The sequence below is a fragment of the Osmerus eperlanus genome, chromosome 6, assembly GCF_963692335.1.
Source record: "Osmerus eperlanus chromosome 6, fOsmEpe2.1, whole genome shotgun sequence".
Lineage (NCBI taxonomy): Eukaryota > Metazoa > Chordata > Actinopteri > Osmeriformes > Osmeridae > Osmerus > Osmerus eperlanus.
The window spans coordinates 19,560,383-19,582,039 of record NC_085023.1 but is presented as its reverse complement, the minus strand read 5'-3'; the positions used below and the strand labels follow the sequence as shown (position 1 = coordinate 19,582,039).

General features: G+C 48.3%; 2 protein-coding genes across 31 annotated transcripts in view; both read right to left on the bottom strand.

Moving 5' to 3' along the window:
* Positions 1 to 289: 289 nt before the first annotated feature.
* On the bottom strand, positions 290 to 12,144 carry LOC134022606 (coiled-coil domain-containing protein 6-like). The gene is made up of 9 exons (XM_062464279.1): positions 11,817 to 12,144; positions 10,356 to 10,505; positions 8,011 to 8,139; positions 7,806 to 7,909; positions 7,313 to 7,473; positions 6,158 to 6,314; positions 4,846 to 4,940; positions 3,381 to 3,502; positions 290 to 788 (listed from the first exon to the last, which is right to left on the bottom strand). Exons 1-9 carry the CDS (start codon positions 12,069 to 12,071, stop codon positions 594 to 596), a joined length of 1,368 nt encoding a protein of 455 aa, XP_062320263.1. The 5' UTR covers positions 12,072 to 12,144; the 3' UTR covers positions 290 to 593.
* A 1,487-nt stretch (positions 12,145 to 13,631) lies between these two features.
* ank3a (ankyrin 3a) overlaps positions 13,632 to 21,657 on the bottom strand; it is a 104,253-nt gene continuing 96,227 nt past the window's right edge. For 24 of the 30 annotated variants that reach the window (XM_062464260.1, XM_062464269.1, XM_062464254.1 and 21 more), the window contains 7 exons: positions 18,125 to 19,436; positions 17,664 to 17,850; positions 17,288 to 17,368; positions 16,762 to 16,845; positions 16,536 to 16,658; positions 15,694 to 15,787; positions 13,632 to 14,716 (listed from right to left, as the gene is read on the bottom strand). In XM_062464260.1, coding sequence (XP_062320244.1) covers positions 15,716 to 15,787; positions 16,536 to 16,658; positions 16,762 to 16,845; positions 17,288 to 17,368; positions 17,664 to 17,850; positions 18,125 to 19,436 — 1,859 coding nt within the window. In that variant the 3' untranslated portion in view covers positions 13,632 to 14,716; positions 15,694 to 15,715. The other 6 variants (XM_062464251.1, XM_062464252.1, XM_062464245.1 and 3 more) reach the window with 5 other exon arrangements.

Here is a 21,657-nt window from a genome sequence, read left to right as displayed (position 1 = left end):
GAGAAATTGGCATTGACATTTTTTGAAAGACTAAAATGAAAAAGTAGGTATATTGGCGCTCACTCCCTCAGATCAATGCCCTATAATGGAGTAACTCCTGAAGTTACATTTTCTTTTACAATATCTCTTGCAGTATTTTCATGGATTTTTTTTAACTGGGAGGTGATTGCTTAAGTTGCTTCAAACGTAAAGGTGGAGGGATGGATAACTGCAGTCGCATATGGTCCTGTAGCCATGGAGACCCATCCATCCATCCACTCAACCAAAACCAACACGTTTTATTTTCATATGCGCAGCTGTTCAGTCACCACAACAACAACAACTCCAAATCGGCAAGTGTCCCGAAGCGAAAAATAAAAAACAATAAACTAACACGCATACATACAGGTACGAGACGGTGTGAACAGACTACAGCCTACAAATCCCAGAAAGCACAGCGTTTTTAAGTCAGTCCGGTTCCCCTCGGAGTGGTGTGCCTTGCGGCCTCACCTTGGGGGTAATGTGTTTGCCGGCCTGTCCAGACGTGCTGTGTGGACGAGCTGAAACTTCCAGGCTGCACAAGTGGGCTTGGCGTGACACAGTACACGCGTGTGTTAAGGCTGGGAGGAGGGCTGAGAGGGGGGCGGCTGGGAGGCGTGCTGTGACATAGCTGCTGGGGAGGACATGGACTGGACCATGGGCTGGGCCGGAGGGGGGAGAGGTTGCGCCCCTGAGTGCGTGTTGGGGGAGGGGGGTGGTGTCGGACGCTTGAACTTGTCAGGACTGGCGCTTCTTCTTGGGGATGGTCTCTGCGGGGGGGGGGGGGGAGGGGTAGAGAGAGAAAGAAGAGAGGGAAGACGAGGAGAGAGAGAGGGGGGGAGACAGAGAGAAAGAAGAGAGGGAAGACGAGGAGAGAGTGAGGGGGGGAGACAGAGAGAAAGAAGAGAGGGAAGACGAGGAGAGAGAGAGGGGGGGGGTAGAGAGAAAGAAGAGAGGGAAGACGAGGAGAGAGTGAGGGGGGGAGACAGAGAGAAAGAAGAGAGGGAAGACGAGGAGAGAGAGAGGGGGGGGAGACAGAGAGAAAGAAGAGAGGGAAGACGAGGAGAGAGTGAGGGGGGGAGACAGAGAGAAAGAAGAGAGGGAAGACGAGGAGAGAGTGAGGGGGGGAGACAGAGAGAAAGAAGAGAGGGAAGACGAGGAGAGAGAGAGGGGGGGTAGAGAGAAAGAAGAGAGGGAAGACGAGGAGAGAGTGAGGGGGGGAGACAGAGAGAAAGAAGAGAGGGAAGACGAGGAGAGAATGAGGGGGGGAGACAGAGAGAAAGAAGAGAGGGAAGACGAGGAGAGAGAGAGGGGGGGGTAGAGAGAAAGAAGAGAGGGAAGACGAGGAGAGCGTGAGGGGGGGGGGTAGAGAGAAAGAAGAGAGGGAAGACGAGGAGAGAGAGAGGGGGGGGGGACAGAGAGAAAGAAGAGAGGGAAGACGAGGAGAGAGAGAGGGGGGGGGGTAGAGAGAAAGAAGAGAGGGAAGACGAGGAGAGAGTGAGGGGGGGGTAGAGAGAAAGAAGAGAGGGAAGACGAGGAGAGAGAGAGGGGGGGGGTAGAGAGAAAGAAGAGAGGGAAGACGAGGAGAGAGAGAGAGAGGGGGGGGGGTAGAGAGAAAGAAGAGAGGGAAGACGAGGAGAGAGAGAGGGGGGGGGACAGAGAGAAAGAAGAGAGGGAAGACGAGGAGAGAGAGGGGGGGGAGAGAAAACATGTCAGATTTAGCTGATGGATGAAATGAAACACGAGACCTCGCCTCACTTGTGATGAGCCTGGTTAAGTCACAAACAACACAGACTTTGCCAGAGTCAGGGTTGGCATGGAACAGAGCCTGGCTTTGATGGCTGGACGGCTGGCTGTCCTCTGATCTGAAACTGCCTGTCAAAACCACTTGGCTGAAGGTCTGCGAGGGCCCTTTAATGATGACCTGCCAGCGATGCATCTCATTCCAACAAGCTGGTTTTTTTCATCTGCCCACACACACACACGCACACACACACCGTTGGTGTGCTTCTTATACCCCCGTGGGTCGAATTAAATAAAGCTTGAGAGGTCTTGGACAGGTGGCTGATGGAAGAAGGAGAGTAACTGAAGTATGAATCTCTTCCCTGGTCTCTGAGTCTGTTCAGGCAACAACAGACACTTCTCCTCTGACGGTTGTCATGGAGACATGACATTTTCTCCAGGGCCAGCTGGAGAAAATGTTCTCGTGGCCATCTTGGGAACACGCTGTGACCGTGTTGAGGAACAAAAAAGGACAACTAAGTATATGGAGCAGAAGAGGGGGGGGGGGGGGGGGGGAAGTCCCACTAAAGTCCCCCTGCCTGACAGGATGAGAACATCCAGTTACAGTTGAGGTAAGGACCGTGGGTAATCTCTGTGGGAGCCAATGTGACATCTGAGACTGAGCTAGGACCTGTTTCAACTCCAGGGTGGTCCCAGGGTGGACCAGAAAAAGCAGGGTGAACTCGGTCGGCCCCTGCCCAGGTTCAAACCAGCGCAGAGGACAACAGGAGGAGCCTGTGCTGATGTGCAGACCTCCTGGGGTTGGCATGATGGCTGGTAGGCCCCTGTAATTAATTGGATTAGTCTCAGTACCGGCGAGGGTCTGTGTGCTAGGCGTAATCGAAATCCCTTTTCCTGGGACGAGAGGACACATAACCCCAGCGTTAGAAACCTCGGTCCTGCTGCTGTCTGGTGATCTGACCTCCTCTGATATGCTTTGGATGGGAGCCCTGGCTGGGTTACGGGCGAGACAGATTATGCAACATGGCTGACACTGGAGACTCCCTGCTGTACCACCAAACGGGACTAGATTAGATGAACATGGGAAGGCCTGTGGGCCACAGTCCCTCTCGCGTCTCCTCCCTGGCTCTAGACCTCTCAGACCAGAGATCCCTAATCTCACATCTGGTACATGTTTCCGGAATCCTCGAATATCCGGAGATTTGGGGGGTACGATGTCGACTGAGCACGTTCATCTGGTTGCTCTTCTTGCGACCTCATCTGACTGACGCTCTCCTGGAGTTCCAAGGTCCTTCAACCAACAGCATGCTTTGTTTTGCACCAGTTGTGGGGAGTCAGGTGGCTGAGCGGTGAGGGAGTCGGGCTAGTAATCCGAACGTTGCCAGTTCGATTCCCGGTCATGCCAACTGACGTTGTGTCCTTGGGCAAGGCACTTCACCCTGCTTGCCTCGGGGGAATGTCCTTGTACTTACTGTAAGTCGCTCTGGATAAGAGCGTCTGCTAAATGACTAAATGTAAATGTGAACTGGCTTTTACGGTACCGACAACAAACTGAAAAATCAGCGAAGAAAGAAAAAAAATAATAATAAGAGGCTGGTGGGTGTTCCACGTCGACTCACCGCTACGGCGTGGGCGGAGCTTCCGTGGACGTGCAGAGCAGGGGGGTTGTAGTGGGAGATGCCAGCTCGGGACAGGGTGGCAGGGGGAGTGAAGCCCACCGTGTGACTACCGTAGGACAGACCTGGGGGAGAGGAGGGAGGGAGGGGGGAGAGAGAGAACAAAAGGGAGGATGGTAAGGATAAGAATGAACCAAAAGGATATTTGCATAGATTTACATTTAGTCATTTTAGCAGATGCTCTTATTCAGAGCGACTTACAGTAAGTACAGGGACATTCCCCCCGAGGCAAGTAGGGTGAAGTGCCTTGCCCAAGGACACGTCATTTGACACGGAACTGGCAACCTTCAGATTACTAGCCCGATTCCCTAACCGCTCAGCCACCTGACTCCCTCATCATAGATAGTCTCATTGGTTGTACTGGCCGAAGCAGGGAAACACACAAGCCTCGCATTATCGTGGAGCGCCTATCACGTAGAGACCTTCTTGTCTAAGAAGCGGGTAGATAATAGTTTATGGACCTATCTGTGCTTTTGCTGGAGTTGTTATGTAACGATGTTGTGTCAAAAGATAAACCACTTGTCCTTAGATCCCACTGCCTGCGATTCAGCGATTGAATTTGAGATTGATTAGGAGCTGTCGATAACACCGCAGGAAGACAGACAGACAGTCTTCCTGTCTGCTCCACAGTATTGACAAACAGAAGGTATTTTGTCCAGGGGACTGAAACTGAAGGGAGAAGTCATGGCATTCCTCACTGTAAAACGACCCACTTCTAGTCCTTGAATATCTTCACTTTAGATAATCAAACCAATATGTATTTGCTCAGCCATTTTTACATGCACTGTTACAGAGGGCTTCACATACACCCATTGAACTGCCCCTCAGCTAACCTAAACCCTCAAGAAAGACAAGGAAAAACTCCCAATAAAAGTGTCTGTTAACTGAATAAACGTAAATGCCAACTCCAAATCTAGTTCCTAGGGTGGAGGGATGTGACGATTACAGCACCGCAGAATCTGACACATGCTACATAACAGGAAGTTCTCTGACAGTATCCCAATGCGGAGCTCCTATTTGCCATGTTAGGACTTTGCAAATCAACAGGACTTGTGGGAAATGTCGCTGATGGTGTCAGCTCTGACCCCGACACGGACTGTGGTTTCCCAAAGCTGACATTGACAATCTAGGACATCCTTTGTCCTGATTAGTAGATTAGTAACATCTACCGTAAAAATGTGAACAATCCGTTCACAAACTGCATGCCAGATAGGATGTTGCAATACATTATGAACTTTATGTCTCAAAAAATACACCTCGTTATGTAACAACAAAATGATACGCTGCGGTTTTGGCCATATCAAAGGTAGGCTTTATGAGTGTTCTATATCTCCTCAGGACATCGTGTTGCTTCATAAAACAGGGACTCCCAGGCCAGGCGCCCGGCCTGCCGTGTGGGCGGGCGTACCGGGCGATATGGGCCTGCTGGAGCTGGGGGAGTAGGGGATGGGGCTGGACACGGTCCTGGCACGCAGGCCTTGAGCCGACATCTCGTTGAAGTACCTGGAGGTAGAAGAAACCCCAGATTAAAATGAAATAAAAACTAAAATCCCTTTGATACAGACATGGATGTGTGTGTGTGTGTCAGGATGTTTAGGTGCGGTGGACAGGGAGCAGGTGTGTGTGTGTGTCAGGGCGTTTAGGTGCGGTGGACAGTGAGCAGGTGTGTGTGTGTGTGTGTCAGGGTGTTTAGGTGCGGTGGACAGTGAGCAGGTGTGTGTGTGTCAGGGTGTTTAGGTGCGGTGGACAGGGAGCAGGTGTGTGTGTGTCAGGATGTTTAGGTGCGGTGGACAGTGAGCAGGTGTGTGTGTGTGTCAGGGTGTTTAGGTGCGGTGGACAGTGAGCAGGTGTGTGTGTGTGTGTGTCAGGGTGTTTAGGTGCGGTGGACAGTGAGCAGGTGTGTGTGTGTCAGGGTGTTTAGGTGCGGTGGACAGGGAGCAGGTGTGTGTGTGTCAGGATGTTTAGGTGCGGTGGACAGTGAGCAGGTGTGTGTGTGTGTCAGGGTGTTTAGGTGCGGTGGACAGTGAGCAGGTGTGTGTGTGTGTGTGTCAGGGCGTTTAGGTGCGGTGGACAGTGAGCAGGTGTGTGTGTGTGTGTCAGGGCGTTTAGGTGCGGTGGACAGGGAGCAGGTGTGTGTGTGTGTGTCAGGATGTTTAGGTGCGGTGGACAGGGAGCAGGTGTGTGTGTGTCAGGATGTTTAGGTGCGGTGGACAGTGAGCAGGTGTGTGTGTGTGTCAGGGCGTTTAGGTGCGGTGGACAGTGAGCAGGTGTGTGTGTGTGTGTCAGGGCGTTTAGGTGCGGTGGACAGGGAGCAGGTGTGTGTGTCAGGATGTTTAGGTGCGGTGGACAGGGAGCAGGTGTGTGTGTGTGTGTCAGGATGTTTAGGTACGGTGGACAGGGAGCAGGTGTGTGTGTGTGTGTCAGGATGTTTAAGTGCGGTGGACAGGGAGCAGGTGTGTGTGTGTGTGTGTCAGGATGTTTAGGTGCGGTGGACAGGGAGCAGGTGTGTGTGTCAGGATGTTTAGGTGCGGTGGACAGGGAGCAGGTGTGTGTGTGTGTGTCAGGATGTTTAGGTGCGGTGGACAGGGAGCAGGTGTGTGTGTGTGTGTCAGGATGTTTAGGTGCGGTGGACAGGGAGCAGGTGTGTGTGTGTGTGTTAGGATGTTTAGGTGCGGTGGACAGGGAGCAGACAGGCAGCGGAAGCTGTGGTGGCGTCCTACCTCTCGTCGTCCATCTCCAGGCTGGACTCGCTCTCGGACAGCTGCCTGCACAGGGCCTCCCTGCGCTCCATCTCTCTCTGCAGCTTCCTCTGCAGGCGGATGTTCTCCTCTCGCATGTGTCGCTCCTCCTCGATGTACTGGGCGCGCTTCTCTGTGTCTGAAGACACACACACACACCATTATACCAATGATATGACACACTCGCTGATTTCCAAGTACAGTACATGAAAATGTTTTGCCCCAAGTCAGTGACATTGGCCGGGTTTCCCAGAACGCTCCTAAGAAGCTCTTAGCGTTAAGAGCTTCTTAACGAATTTGGGAAACCCGGCCATTGTTGTTATAAGATGGAATACTGCTAAATGTCTGTTTGGAACCCAATAGCATATAGCAATAAAAATGTATCTCGACTTCAAATCTTGGTGTTTTGTGGGGAACAATGTGCCAGTAAGGTCAAGACAGCTCTCCAGAAACACAAACCTAAGTGACATAAGAAGCAACAGGCTGCAGACTGGGAAGGTTGCTCCCTCTAGTGGCCAAATCCCGATATAACGGGAGTGTCCCTGCTCAGTGTGAACTGAGCTGGATCACTGAGAGGTGCGTGTAGTGTTTATCTGACAGGCTAAAAGCAAACCGTGTTTGCATAAGGATATAACATCTGAAATGCCAGATGAAAGAAACACTATTAATGAAGAGGGATGCAGAACAGGAACAAACTTGCATGAGGTCTACCTGGAGACAGTCGACGTCTGAGGAATGCAAGTCTGTCTGCAAAGTCTCTAGTGTGCTGGACGTGTGGTATTGTGTTACCATCACTTCCAAATATAATTTAATGTAATCCCTGACCTCCGATGACCCTAATAAAACTGTTATCCTTCCCCACATAAATCAACAGTCTGCCACTGACCCACTAGCACTAATTAAAGTGAATTTATGGGTGAAACTGCTCTACAATCACGGGTGGCAACCCAGAAACACAGCTGTGTTCAGCAGGACACATTAGTTCAACATTCCGGAAGAGAGAGAGACTCGCTCTCCCTACTGAGTGTTCGTCCTTCCCTCTCTGTCTGAAAACATTTAGTGGCCCACTTAACCCCAGTGACCCCGCCCGCCGATGAGGTCACGGTGTTGACCTCCGACCCCCTGGGGGTCACTCACGCTGCAGCTCGGTGGTGCGGAGGCTCTTCTTCAGACGCTCCACCTCGTTCTTCAGGAAGCGGATGTGACGCATCATGTTCTCCGGAGAGTCTATCTCCATGGAGACGTCCCGCGGGGAGGGCGGGGCCGACACAGGCTGGTCCAGCTTCTCCTGGAGGATCCTGGAGAGGACGAACACCAATCAGAGAGCAGACAGTCATCGCGTGCCAACCGATGCGCGTGCCAGGCACAGATCGTCGCTCAAATAAATAAAATAGCCTGGTGCAAAATTAAACCCATTGCCCTCAGCATTTTTTTATATTTGAGAGGATCTGATGGGTCTTTTTAATCAACTTGGAAATATAACTATGCCTTGCCCCGTGATGATCAGTAAACACGACATCATTTCAAACCCACACATCTTCTCAAATCTCCTGAGAAAGTGGGGCGAGGGCTCATGTTGAGCCCAGTGTGTGTGTGTGTGTGTGTGTGTGTGTGTGTTGAAGAGGCCCACCTCTTCTCAGCCTCCAGCTTGTCCATGCGTTTCCACAGCCTGTTGACCAGCGCTTCCTGCTCCTGCTCCAGCGTGTTCTCCAGGTCGATCTTCTCACGCCGCAGCTGGGGACACAGGGAGCAACACAGGACGATGAGCTGCCAGGAAACTAAACTCCTCAGAGGCAGACCTGTGGGTGGAGCAGGGGGGGCGGAGCATACGGTACCTGCTCCAGGGTGAGCTGCTTGGCGATGGTGTCGTTCTCCATCTTCTTGATCTTCTTCATCAGCTTGTTGACCTGGAACTCCTGCTCCTGCTCCAGGTGCTGTTCCAGCTCAGCCTTCTCATGCTGCAGCTGAGGAAAGACAACCAGAGGATGACATCACAAGGACTGAGGACAACCAGAGGATGACATCACAAGGACTGAGGACAACCAGAGGATGACATCACAAGGACTGAGGACAACCAGAGGATGACATCACAAAGACTGAGGACAACCAGAGGATGACATCACAAAGACTGAGGACAACCAGAGGATGACATCACAAAGACTGAGAACAACCAGAGGATGACATCACAAGGACTGAGGACAACCAGAGGATGACATCACAAGGACTGAGGACAACCAGAGGATGACATCACAAGGACTGAGGACAACCAGAGGATGACATCACAAAGACTGAGGACAACCAGAGGATGACAGCACAAAGACTGAGGACAACCAGAGGATGACAGCACAAAGACTGAGGACAACCAGAGGATGACAGCACAAAGACTGAGGACAACCAGAGGATGACAGCACAAAGACTGAGGACAACCAGAGGATGACAGCACAAAGACTGAGGACAACCAGAGGATGACATCACAAAGACTGAGGACAACCAGAGGATGACATCACAAAGACTGAGAACAACCAGAGGATGACATCACAAAGACTGAGGACAACCAGAGGATGACATCACAAAGACTGAGGACAACCAGAGGATGACATCACAAAGACTGATGAAGACGAGATGGAAAAGACATCCTCGCCTGTTAGCGGAGACGTGGTTACTCTGCGATGGGGCTAGTAGACTATTCCTTGACTGACCACCGATACACTGTTAGAACTGTGCACTTCTGATCCTTGATCTTCTGCTGTACTCTCTATGTGCACCGTTTGTTTGTTGTTTTGGATGAAAAAAACGTCTGCTCAATGAATGCAGTGTCCATATGTACCAGGTGAAAGTGATCAGGCTGTTAATGGTTTGATACCATCCTGATATTGCTATTGACACTGGAGAATTTTACCTAAATGTACCACAGTAACCAACCCATGGCAGTCTCCCCAATACCGTGGGTGGTACGTACTGGCTCCTAGTTTGACGGCTTCGTGATGGATTAAGACAGGTGTGCATTCACACATTGCTAGGAGTCGACAGACAAAGCGTTGACTCAAGCCGATTTGACATGAAATAATGACGCGTGCAGGCCAACGCCCTTGCTGTGAACATGAGCTACACACACCAACACACCCGTAGTTCATAGTTACTCAAGTTCCTCTGGCCACGAGGAGGATTCCATGAACACCTGAACAGAGCGGCACTCTTTAAATGACCTCACCAACCTCCTTTAAAACACAAACACACAGTAGCTTATTTGGTATTCACACAACGCCATCTTTCATCTTATCTTTCAAACCAGAGCGCAGCTCCACATCAGCAGACATCGATATGTTATCTTATAATGACATCATCCGACAACATCATCAGCTGTTCTGGACACTGATCAGCACCCCAAGTCTGACTAATGTTAACTCAGAGAGAGTGCCGGTAACAATTTATTCAGTGAGTCACAAAGTCGACCGATGAGGTGGTACGGGAAACATGAACAGAAGCTACACTTGTGTGTTCAATGTTGGACTGTTGAGGCTTAACAGATGGGAGAGGCGTAGCTGGTTAACACATTAGCTAGTTACATATGGCTACAGGTCAGTTTGTGGATCATTTATGCCTAAATGAAATGCCTGTCCGTATAAATGTGTTTGGTCACCAATGGACTGATCATTTCTCATTTCTCTAACCAGTCGAGGTAGGACACAAGGGGCTAATACTGGGACGGGGGGAGACTGGATGTGTGTTGAGACACAGGAACGTAGCTAATAGGAGATCTGGTTTGTGTCAGGGAACGGCATGGATGACAAACACCTCTTCATTCCATCTGATCTTTTTCTTCGCACAGGGGTCTGCTCAGACTTTCATGTGTGGTTCAGTGAGATTCCTTCTTTTTTTTTTACACAACAACAAACCTTCAGCCAGAGCTACAGAAGGTGAATCACATGTGGACAGGAAGACACTGCAGAATGCGGCATGATTAGACAAAAACACCATTGAATGAATGACAAGTGTCATTTGGAGTGGCAATCTCACAGGCTGAGCATTCCAACAAGGAACCTCTCACCTTGCTTACAAACAATACGACTGACAATGTAGACTGACAGCAAGCCAAAGACACACCCCTTAAACTCCACCAAAATACTTAGAATGACTCAAATACCCAACAATGGGTTCCTCTCCCCCGAGGGTCACTTACTTGCATGAGCTTCCTTGACAACTCGTTGGTGAGAAATTCCTCCTCTTTCTCATAGTTGACGGCGAGTGTCTCTTTCTCCTTCTGAAGAGCCTGGATCTTCTTAAACAAGGTGTTGCTGATGAACTCCTCCTCCTGCTCAGCTCTGGCTTGCTGCAGACACGAGCAGGGAGACACAGATTCAAAGTTAAAGACAACGTGCACATCAGCCACTTTATATGAAGCTAGCAGGTTTCCTATGATCCCTGTTTACATACACACAAGCACAGGATGGCATATGGATGGATGGATGGATGGACAGACACACGCACACACACACACACACTTCTTTCCTGCAGCAACGCCGCAATATCCCCCTGGGGATCAATAAAGTATCAACTACTACTTCTAAACACAGGAAGGTCTGCTGCATTGACATCTTCCAGCTGTCTAAAGAGGATGCTGTATAGTCTTATTCCACACCATCAGCAAATGTCTGAAGAGTTTGCAGCTGAATGATAGTGGGAGATTTTGCAGAAAACTGACAGTTGGGATCGACAATAAGAGATAGATTGAGGAAGCAGACAATTGAACAGCAAGCAGAACCTGAACAAAAACTGATCAATGCCATGAAGCAGCGGAAGGCTGTTTGGTTATTATGACTCTAGATGAGCTGGTAGTTTTCCTATTTTGGTAGTAGAGTTTATTTACACTCGCCCATATAAATATTGTGTTGGTAGGTAAGATTGTGGATACCGTTTAAAACTCAACCTACAGCAACAACAAAGACCTGAGAATAAACTGCTAAATCCAAACGAAAGGACAATGGAAATCAAAATCCCTGTAAACAAAACACAGTAGCTTGCTAACTAATGGGACAACATTTCTGGCTGGGTAGCGATTGCAACCCGTTATTTATGATTCCTGTGGATCAGATTTTCTATCTGAAAGTAAGACTAATGATTCAAACACAGAGCATGACGCACCGGTCTGGAAGCAGCTGTAACAGTTAGACTGGCTAGCTACCAGCTGCCTTGCTAAGTAACGGGCCATGGCTTTATCTGAAACATAATGCAGATAGCTGGATAACTATCTTAATAACTTAGGTTTAGGTAGCAAGCAGCTACCGCAAACGTGTGTCCTGGTAAACAGTAGCCTTACTAATTGCTAAATCACTGGGCGTCTAGTTTACTACTACTAGTGGTAAATCAGTTAAACTTAACGTATTTGGCTAACCAGCTAGCCAACCAGCCTAGCAACACAGCAAACAAAACACCCACCAAGCTAACCAATGTGTTAGCATAGCTGGTTCGCTAGCTAGCTGTAAAAGAAGGAGTCTCGTAGGCTAGCTATGCCATAGCTAGCGTGAGTAGCTGTACGTGACAGTGTAGCACGTTAATGAACTTAACCAGCTAACGATCATAAGCTTGTTAGATAGCTAGACTAGCTAGTTTGCCAAGCTTGCAAGTACTACTAGCTACTCACAATGGTGACGCTAGCTTTACGAAGGTCCCGATTCTCCTCTTGTAGCGCCTTGCACTTGAGTTTGAACGTCTCCAGCTCAATTTTCAAAACTTTGTTTTCCTGTTGTAGTGAGGCCAGGCGGTTCGTTAACTCCTCCAAGCGAAACTGTGAAATGGCTATACTTGGCTTGCTCGAATTTGAAGCGGAGGTTGACATCGGTGTGGCCGAGCTGCTCCCAGCTCCGTCGGTGTCACTCTCGCTAGCACTGTCCGCCATGGCTGTGCGACAGTGTGGGGTGGAGAGGCTACAGTTCTACTGCAACTGCAGCAAGCAGAAGTCTTCGAAAAAAATGTGGATTGAAAGGTACATGGTGTGACCTTTCTCCGGCATGTCAAAATAGCGCCACCTAGAGAATGCACGTGTCATGACCACATCCGTCAGTACGCGAAATCATGAATTCGAAAAAGTAAAACGTAAAATAACTGGCAAAACGTATAATAAGTGGACATAAACGTCCAGTATTTTAAAATTATAAAGGGTCAACCTAGAGGTCTCGAGGAGGTCCATTTAAATAGGTTAGTAGTTAATTTGCAGTGAATGATGTTAACTAGTATGATAATCATGACATAACCACATATTATCACAAATCCAGTGATAAGACAGCATAGTACCCTGGTCCCTGGCATAGGCTACATGATATAGTCAAATATAGCCTACATTAACATATCACTTATACAGTATAAATATAGGCTACTGTTCGTGTATAAATATGACCATAATTTGTTAAACGAATAAACATGGATATTGACTTCCAAATGTACTTCTAATCTCTAGTATTCAAAATTAGCTAAATAACAGAGAAAAGAACACAATCACAAAACAACAACAAATTGCAAAATCAATACATTTTTATTCCGTTTTTTTCCAATAGATTTTTTTAAGACGTCTGAAACATTGTGGTGTCGTCATTGCTGCTATAGCCTCTAGAAGAATACCTTGAATAACCAAAGTGCTAGAATAGTTACATTTCAATGGCTTCACTCTGTTAGTAAGAATTGTACATCGAAAAATCTGCTCAGGTGAAAACACATATCAAACAAAATCGACAAAGTTGATAGTTCAACCCTATCAAAGGACCCTCTACCCCCTGATTGACATTTAGAATTGGGGATGTAATACAACACCCTAAATGACTTCACTTGACAAAAAAAAAAGGAAGTCCATTACATGGTTTTCATGTCCACAGCATAAACATCATCAGCACACTAAGTCTGAGCCTTCACGCCAGAATAACAACACTTAATCTACATGGGCCTCTAATCAAACCAATACAAAGAGATCTACTGTAATGCAAATAAATTGCCAATGAGCTATCAAAACAATGCTAATTAGACACTGCATATACAGATTCTCAAGCCTAAAAAGATTCACACAGTTTCAGAGTTAAACACAATTTATTTTATGCTTAAATTATCGTTTTGACCATCCAGTGTTTTTGCCATACATATGCTATTAAGAGCTACAATCAAATAATGTCTTTATGTGTCCTTATGTGAGTAAGATTAAACTTAAGGAAATACTTCACCAAAACCCAAAATAAAATGCCCTTGTTTTTCTTTAAAACCACAGCAGCCTTTAGAAAACCAAGTGACACACTGCTAAAATGATTACAAACAGTCTTACAGCTTACAGAGACCTCTACACCTTATAGCCAATACACACAATACAGTTATAATTTTACAGCGAGCCAGTCTACTAGCGTATACATTCAGATTACTTCTCTCTCGTAGCAGAAGCTGCCCTTCAGTTTTACATAGACAGACAATACACAGAACCCTCAAGAAGCTGGAGCCATTTTCTTCATCCTGATCCTCGTCAACACACAAAATGGTTTAATGTTTTTTTTTTTTTTTTCAAATATAAAATTGATGACAAATGTTAGGGCTATATGTGTGTACACAGATAAAGGGTTTTATTTCTCGTTTTAATACAGTGTTTGCAAACTTGTAAAAATTGTACTTAAAATAATGTGAACAGCATGCATGAAAATATGAGAACTCTTGAAAGGCTGCTTTAGCTGGATTAGATAAATCCCCATTTTGGGACTCTTGAAACTTGCAGAAGATTTTTCTGGAAATTTCCTCTGTTAAAATCGAACCAGCTTTTTCATATACAAACATTATACCTGCTATATTAATTAATTATACAAGAGCATGTGAAGTTACACTCAAATCTCCTTTAAAAGTGGAACCATTTTGATAAATTTTGAAAGCACTTGTAAAGTTCTCGCTTGTCAGTGCATTCTCATCCTGTTACTCATCCTTTTAGAATTTTACACATTTTGATTTATATACAGAAAAGCCTTTGTGTTATATTCGGTTTTAAAAAGGAAAAAAAACTCAAAACAATTTACATCCTGACATTAATGGGTCCAAGAAAAAACTATAAGGCGAGTGTTGGAGGTGGTTCAGAAATCTTCATGATTTTTTCATGTTTTGTTAAGTTTTCTTTTCTCTCCCAACAGTTGAAATGAGTTCTTGTGCCATCTTTGGTCACAGGGAAGTGTGTATTCAGTTGCGTCTGTATGCTTTTCATTTACGGGAGTCCTTTAGCGTTGTCACGACGATTATGCTCCTCAAAAAAAGCTCTCACGGCACCAACAGACCAATGGCACGTATTGAGTCACACACAGGAAGCAGAACCATCTTCCTGGTCAGCTGACAGGAAGTGAAGACATCGGAGGTCCTTCAGACAGGGAGTGAGTTTATCATGCTCATGCTAAAATCAGACGGTCCAAGTCCTCTCTCTTGAAAACCATGCTTGTGTAGAAGTAGAAGTTGCAGACCGCACCATCGGCTGAAATTCTCGTCCTAGAGTTTTCCGGTCTCAGTAACTTCAAGCCTTGGAAACTGATGGGATCCCTGCACACAGGGAATATATAAAACAACACGTCAGGCATAACATTAAAAAAAACATTTCCCTTCAATATTATAAAACAGGGACGGATGTTGTTTTTGAATCGAGGATACAATTCTGGAACACGGCTGGTTTTCAATGCTTAAAACTGGACAACTTAAGAAGTCCACCTTGGATTCAGCCCAACCTCCACTGAATTAGGCCTTAGTTCCTCCTAAAGAAAACCCGTACACGTGGCTTAACCTCAGCTACATGCGCGAGTATCTGTTTTCCAGGATGGTGGGTGGGTGGTCACGACAACCGCGGTTGTCATGGCAACCACCAACCGAGCCAGAGTTCGAGGGGAGTGTCACAGCCATTCCATCATTCGTTTCAAGCAGGTTAAAACAGAATCATGCTCTGAGGCATGCAGAAACAGCTAGAGGGTGGAAAAGGGAGGATTTCTAAGCAAGCTGACCCAAACTGTAACTCTTGCTTCAATGGTGGTGTCATGGGTTTCACTGCTGTGTGTGTGTGTGTTGGGGGGGGGGGGGATTCAGGGAACAAAAAGAGTTATACAATAGATGCTGAGGTGTGCTACGAGCATTATCCCTGTTCCCATTGTGACTGACTCACCCGCCTCACCCGCCTCACCCACACACAGCTGACAAAGGGAGAAACACTGCCAGTATCAAACCCACCAGAAAGGACTCAGGCGTTACAAAGTGACACACACACAAGGTCTGTGAGTAGTGTACTGTGCTGAGTGGGATGAAGCAGAGTGGTACTACAGAGCAGAACTGTGCCATAGAGGACAACAGCGAGTAAGCGAGCGTAGAGCATGAAGCATGTTTAGAAAAGCACAAAGGCAAGTCACACAATCTGAAAAGAGATTGTGGAAGAATATCCAGCACAGCATTGTGTGTTGCTAAGGGGGTGGGTGAGAGTTGATGGTGCTGGATGTTAGTGGGGCAGGGAGGGCATATTATGGTCTGTTTGGTACCTAACGGGAGGAGAATGCAGTTCTACGAGTGAAGAGTCTTCTCCCCGGATCTCCTGTCCTCCTTCCTCCTGCTGCTCCTAGCCCCTTCCCCAGGCTGAAACACAAACGTATTCAAAGCTCTGAATCAAATCCACCAATCACTTTATTACATTTCATAAATGGCACTTAAAGGTACAGGACGCGTAGTCTCCTCCACACTCCTGAGCTACCAGCAGAAACAGAGCAGCTTCTGTTAGTGACTCAAACACCAGCACCAGGGTCCGGCACCTTTACCCTAGCTGTGAACACGTGCAGTTGAAAGCCGGATGCTTGACTAACACCATCAACCGCAAAAACACACAGACACACGACTGCAAAGATAAGAGAAGGCTAATCTCGTGGTTAGGCAAACAGTAACCCAACACAGCTGCACGAAAACAGCAAGCTGAGACCAGAGAAGAGGGGCAGATGCAAAGGGGCAGTCCAGGTGTTGACGGCAACCGGAGACCATGGGGTTGAAAGCAGTAATACCACACACCAGAGTGGAGCACGTGAGGTTTGGAGTTAGCATGACCCCACAGCACCCAAACCACACGACAAGCAGTAAAAACAGTGCAGGTTAAAAACAAAGGTGTTGGTTTTAAGGAAGGGGATCCAACATTTCTTTTTTTTGCAACAGTTCAAACACACACACATACACACACACCCACACACTAGTAGACACACACCTCACGCCAAAGTGAGACCCAAAGGTTCTATCCTGCCAGAACACAGTTATTACACTGATTTCCCTCAAAACCCTGAGACGAACCCCCCACCCAAGAGCAGCCATGTTATCCACTCCCCGCTGTCGCCATGCCAACCTCAGATTCCTCCTCCTGGAAGGAAGGGGCGGCCCAGGGTTCTCCGTGACCCCTCCTCCCCCATTCCCCCCCCTGGTCTTCAGGCGTGGGTGTGGCCGCTCGCCGGATGACCTTCCGGATGACCTGGGAGAGGAGATCAATGTGGGCAGAAGCTGGTGGTGGATTCTGAGGACTGGAGTTGAGTCACCTGATGTTATCACGGTTCAACACGTAACATATACGTTACTTTTCTAGTGATGAGGTTGCCGTCGTCGTCTGTGTACTGTTCCTCTGTCATCGACTCGCCAGGAACATGCATTGCCTGTTCTCCCTGTAAGTAGCCATGGTTAGGGCTTTTCATTGATGACACGCAATTCACACCTGCAGGAACTGCACACCAAGCGAATACCTTGTAGCACCAGCACCATCAAACAACAAACCAACATTCAAAACAAGTTACTGAGTTTTTCTAGAGTATAAGATTAAAGCTCAAGAAAAGGGTTCTTGGCATTATAGGGTCACAATAGGAAAAAAATACTTAATTGAGGACACGCAACAGAAGCAGGTTAATAGGCTTGGAGGCACAGTTTACACATTCACACACACAAACAGACACACACACACACACACACACAGACAGCACTAGATAAAGTGAGCCACAGCAGTCCACTGCACACCAGGACCTAAAACCAAACCAGCACCAAATCAGAACCAGTTCAAACCCAAACCAGTTCAAACCAGTTCACACCATCCACCAGGTCTAGGCAGGCTACCTTCAGAATGACCCGACGCCTGAACACCCGGGTGGTGATGATCTGTTCCTCGTCCGAGCCGGACTCTAAATTAACACGCTGCTGCAGGGAATTACACCAACGTCACACACACAGGAGGTATGAGGGACACGTGTGGAGAAAAATTATCCTTAAAGGGTTTAGTTATGTCGAGAAATCCCATCTGGAATACATGATCATTACAGTGCTTGAGAGCAGAGGTAAGAAGTCATTGTAACGTGTCACTGTAAATCAGAAATGGCAGCAAACATTCACCTGACACTTCTGTCACCAAAAAGAGACACCTGGACTAAAAGGCATACCTTGCCTGTGAGGACATACTGTGTTTAGTTGTACTACAGAATGAACAACAATTTACCTGGACTTTATTCTCAGACACTAATGTGCCCTCCTCTTTTCCTAGTCCAGCCCTGCCATTGGCTGAGTCCTGTGGAGCAGGAAGTGAGGTGTCCTGAGACGATGGCTCTGAGTGGTTGCCGTTGTGCCGTGTCCTCCCTGACTCCGCCCTGGATGAGGAAGTGACAGAGTCACTGGAGTTCTCCTGGCTGGAAAGATGGAGGAAAGATGGGTAATGAGTGTATTTATGTTTCAATGTTCATAGAGGCAATTGATAATATAAATATACATCTTAGTGATTGTAAATAATAATAATAAACCATTTTTGGATTATTTATTTTTATTATATTATTATACATTTGGGGAATGCCGTTCAAAGCACTCAAGGACATCTTACATCAAATGGGCCTATACAGGTGAGTTAAAATCGGTGGCGGTCAAAAATAAGTTTAAAATCAAGGGACAGATGTTGGAAGATGTTACCTGTTTTCCTGGCGATCCAGTAGATCAGAGCTCACGCTGCGGCCAGGTGTGGGCGGCTCCACGTTCACGCTGGACGACTCGCTGTTCCAACCTGGAACATTGGAACACAGCTGTTTTTCTGCCTGCTGCACCTGCCTCAGAATCTCCTGAACCCTGGCCTCCGTCATCTCCTCGCCCTCCTCCTCTTCCTCTGCCCCCTCCAGCTTCACGTCTTCCAACAGAGACTTGATCTTGTCCTCTGTCATCTCATCTCTGTCCTCTTCTTCCTCGCTGGAACCAGACTCTCTGTCTTCCTCCACGGCCTCAGCCCAGGACTGCAGAGACAGCTTGGCCTCACCCCCATCCTCACCCGAGGACTGCAGAGACAGCTTGGCCTCACCCCCGTCCTCACCCGAGGACTGCAGAGACAGCTTGGCCTCACCCCCGTCCTCTGCTATCCTGTCCCTTTCCTGCAATCCTTCAGCTTCTTGCAACCCACTATTCCTCTTTTCTATTTTTTCGGCACACTCTTCCAGCTCTTTTTCTCCTTCGCTGGTTCCCATTTGCTCGTCTTGCTTCGCTTCACCGCTGTCCTCCATCATATCCCACTTTTCTGACACAATGTCTAACACTTCTTCAATCTTATGGACCTCTGGGGCCACCGTACACCCCTCCTCCCCTTCCAGCATTCCCCCCTCAACAGCATCCCCTGAATCTTTCTCTGTCACCTCCTCCATCTCCCTCACACTGTTCTCCTCCCTATCCTTCTCTCTCTCGCCCCCACCGCTCACTCCCACCTCTCTATCTAGCTCGCCCTTCTCTCCTCCGTTCCCGCTCTCCGTTGTCCTGGTCTCCTGCTCTTGTCCTTGTTCACAGGACGGTGGAGAGAGCGATGGCATCGTCGGAAGTGCGATCTCTTCTTCCGCTTCAATCTCCTCGGTGGAGGGAAAGGACTTCTGACAATGATTGAGCTTCACTTCCACTTTGGTGATCTTCTCTGCGTGTTGTAAAGGCACCTGCCCCTCCACATCCATGGCTGCATCAGAGAGGGCTGTGGGGTCAAAGACGGGGAAGGAGAGGGCCAGCTCACAAGGTCTCGGGGGGCTCCTAGGGGGGCTCTCTAGGTCCACACTAAGGCCCATTTCATCGTCCCAGGGCTGGTGCTTGGTGAGGTCTAGGGGGGCTGAGTCTGGGAGGAACTCGTCAGGGGTGTGGTGGATGGTGGGGCTGGGGGTGGGGGTGGGGGTAGGAAGGTCAGGGTGGAGTTCCATGAAGGTGGATTCTGAGCCCAGGGTGACGGGGGACTGCAGCTCAGCTAGTATACTGTGGTAATCTGTGGGTGGTAGATGACACACACACACACACACACAGACACGTGGAAGCCCCAGTGACACACCAACCACCACACGAACACATACACCAGAAAAAAACACACACACACCAGAAGACATAGACTGAGTGACATGGACAATGGCACAGAGACTGTTCAGCAGCATGTGGCAAAACACCCACTGACAGAGGTGACGCACAACCACATAAAACATGGTGCCACCTAGAGTTACAGTTTGGCAACAAATCATACATGACTATTGTGCAACATGTGGAAAACAAAACGGAACACAAAAGAAAATCAATGACCACAGGAACTATAAAGTCTGTCACACTTTTAACAGTTTTGAGACTAAATGGTTTCCTTGGTTGCTGTTAAAAGTTGCCACATTTGAGTTGGGCAGATATGAAAGCCGTGAGTGAGGCATGATGTCATAATGTCTTTAGTGGGTTTGAATGATTAACAGAATGAGTGTTTAGGCATGCTCACACAGAACAGACAGAAGAGGAGGACGAATAAAAAGAGAGAGAGAGCAGGGAGGAGGAGAGACTAGATAAATATCTCAAGGGCGGAGGGGTCGAATCGAACCTGGGGAGGAGGAGGAGCTGAGGGCTTGCAGGGGCATTGACAGACCGGACAAGGGGACAGGGAGCGGATGGGAGGGGAGGGAGGGCCGGGGCTGGGGCAAGGAGACCCCGAGGGAGAGGCTGGGGGGAGGCCGGCGACAGAGAGGGGGGAAAGGGCACGAGAGGTCGAGGCCAGCAGGGCCGGAGAGGACTCGTGACTGGGAGGCTCACCTACAGGCGGGGAGGGGGGGACCTGGGGGGTAGGTGAGGCAGGTGAGGCAGGGAGGAAGGTGGCCGAAGGGATAAGGAGAGCTGGAGAACACAGGAGAGAGGGAGTGGGTGAGGCGGGTAGGGGGGTCGTTATGAAGGGTAGGGGAGAGTGAGAAACGGGGAGAGGAGAGGGTGAACGGGAGAGATGAGGGAGAGGAGATGAGGGGGGAAGCGTAGGAGGGTCGAAGATGGGCTCGGGTGTGAGGTCCATGTGAGACACTGACGACTCGTAACTCGGGGAACGGCGCTGGGATAAGTGACGAACATGGCAGGTGGGAGTCAGAGTGAGGGACGAGGTGGGGGAGGGAGAGGCAGGGGTGGGAGAGGCAGGGGTGGGAGAGGCAGGGGTGGGAGAGGCAGGGGAGGGAGAGGCAGGGGTGGGTGGAGGTGTAGGGGTAGGCGAGAGAGGGGTCAGGGTCTTGAATGTCATGGAGGGGTAAGGGATATGGTATTCATGCGGAAGGGAGGTCGATTCTGAGACGAGAGTTGTCTGAGGTAGTGCCGGGAATGCTACTGAGAGCCGAGGAGATGCACGTGAAGGAAAAACAAAGACAGAGAAAAATGTCACACAAAAATGCAGAAATGCGAGGTCAAACAGAAAATGGCAGGACAAGACAAATACAGATTATTGAACCAAGAGATGATTTTGAAAGTTGATAATATGGGTAGTACAGGGAACAGGGGTGTGGGGTGAGAGCTGGGGGCTACGACACAATACTCTTAATAGATGTTAAGAGCTGGTATGGGCTGTTATAGGTTTAGAGGCAGGGCTGGGCGTGGAGGGAGGCAGGAAGTCTGGTTTCACAGAGGAAGAAGAAGCTGATTGGTTCTTTCCAGGGAGGGAGGCGGGGAGCAGAGGAACAGCAGGAAGGCTGGAAGGCTAAAGCTACATATGAACAGGGTAAAACAACTGTGTTTAACTACAATATCCATCATGCATTAGTAGAAGAAAGAGTGTGTACACAATACGTTTAAGGCAGTTAAAAATGTCATGGTCAATCTAGGTAAGAGAAGGTTGATACAGCATGCAATCAGTTGCCATGGATTGCCTTAGTGATGCTGGCCATTCATTTGTATTACATATACTTTCAAGGACCAAAAAGTATTTCAAGACTGTTAAATGAGCCATACCATAAGGAAATTAACAAAGCAGTTGTGTTGAACATGCTCTGTCATTTTCATTATGGATAACACTTGATTCAACTACAATGTATTTCTTATAATAAGGGCAAGGGGGCAAGGGTTGGATATCACCAAATCAAACTTACAGGCTTCAAAAAAAGACATTTCCGCACTTTTGTGTGTGTGTGTGTGTGTGTGTGTGGGGGGGGGGTCACAGAAAACAAGTAAAATAAATCAGGAGGTAGCAGGAGAGGTAAGAGGTCAGC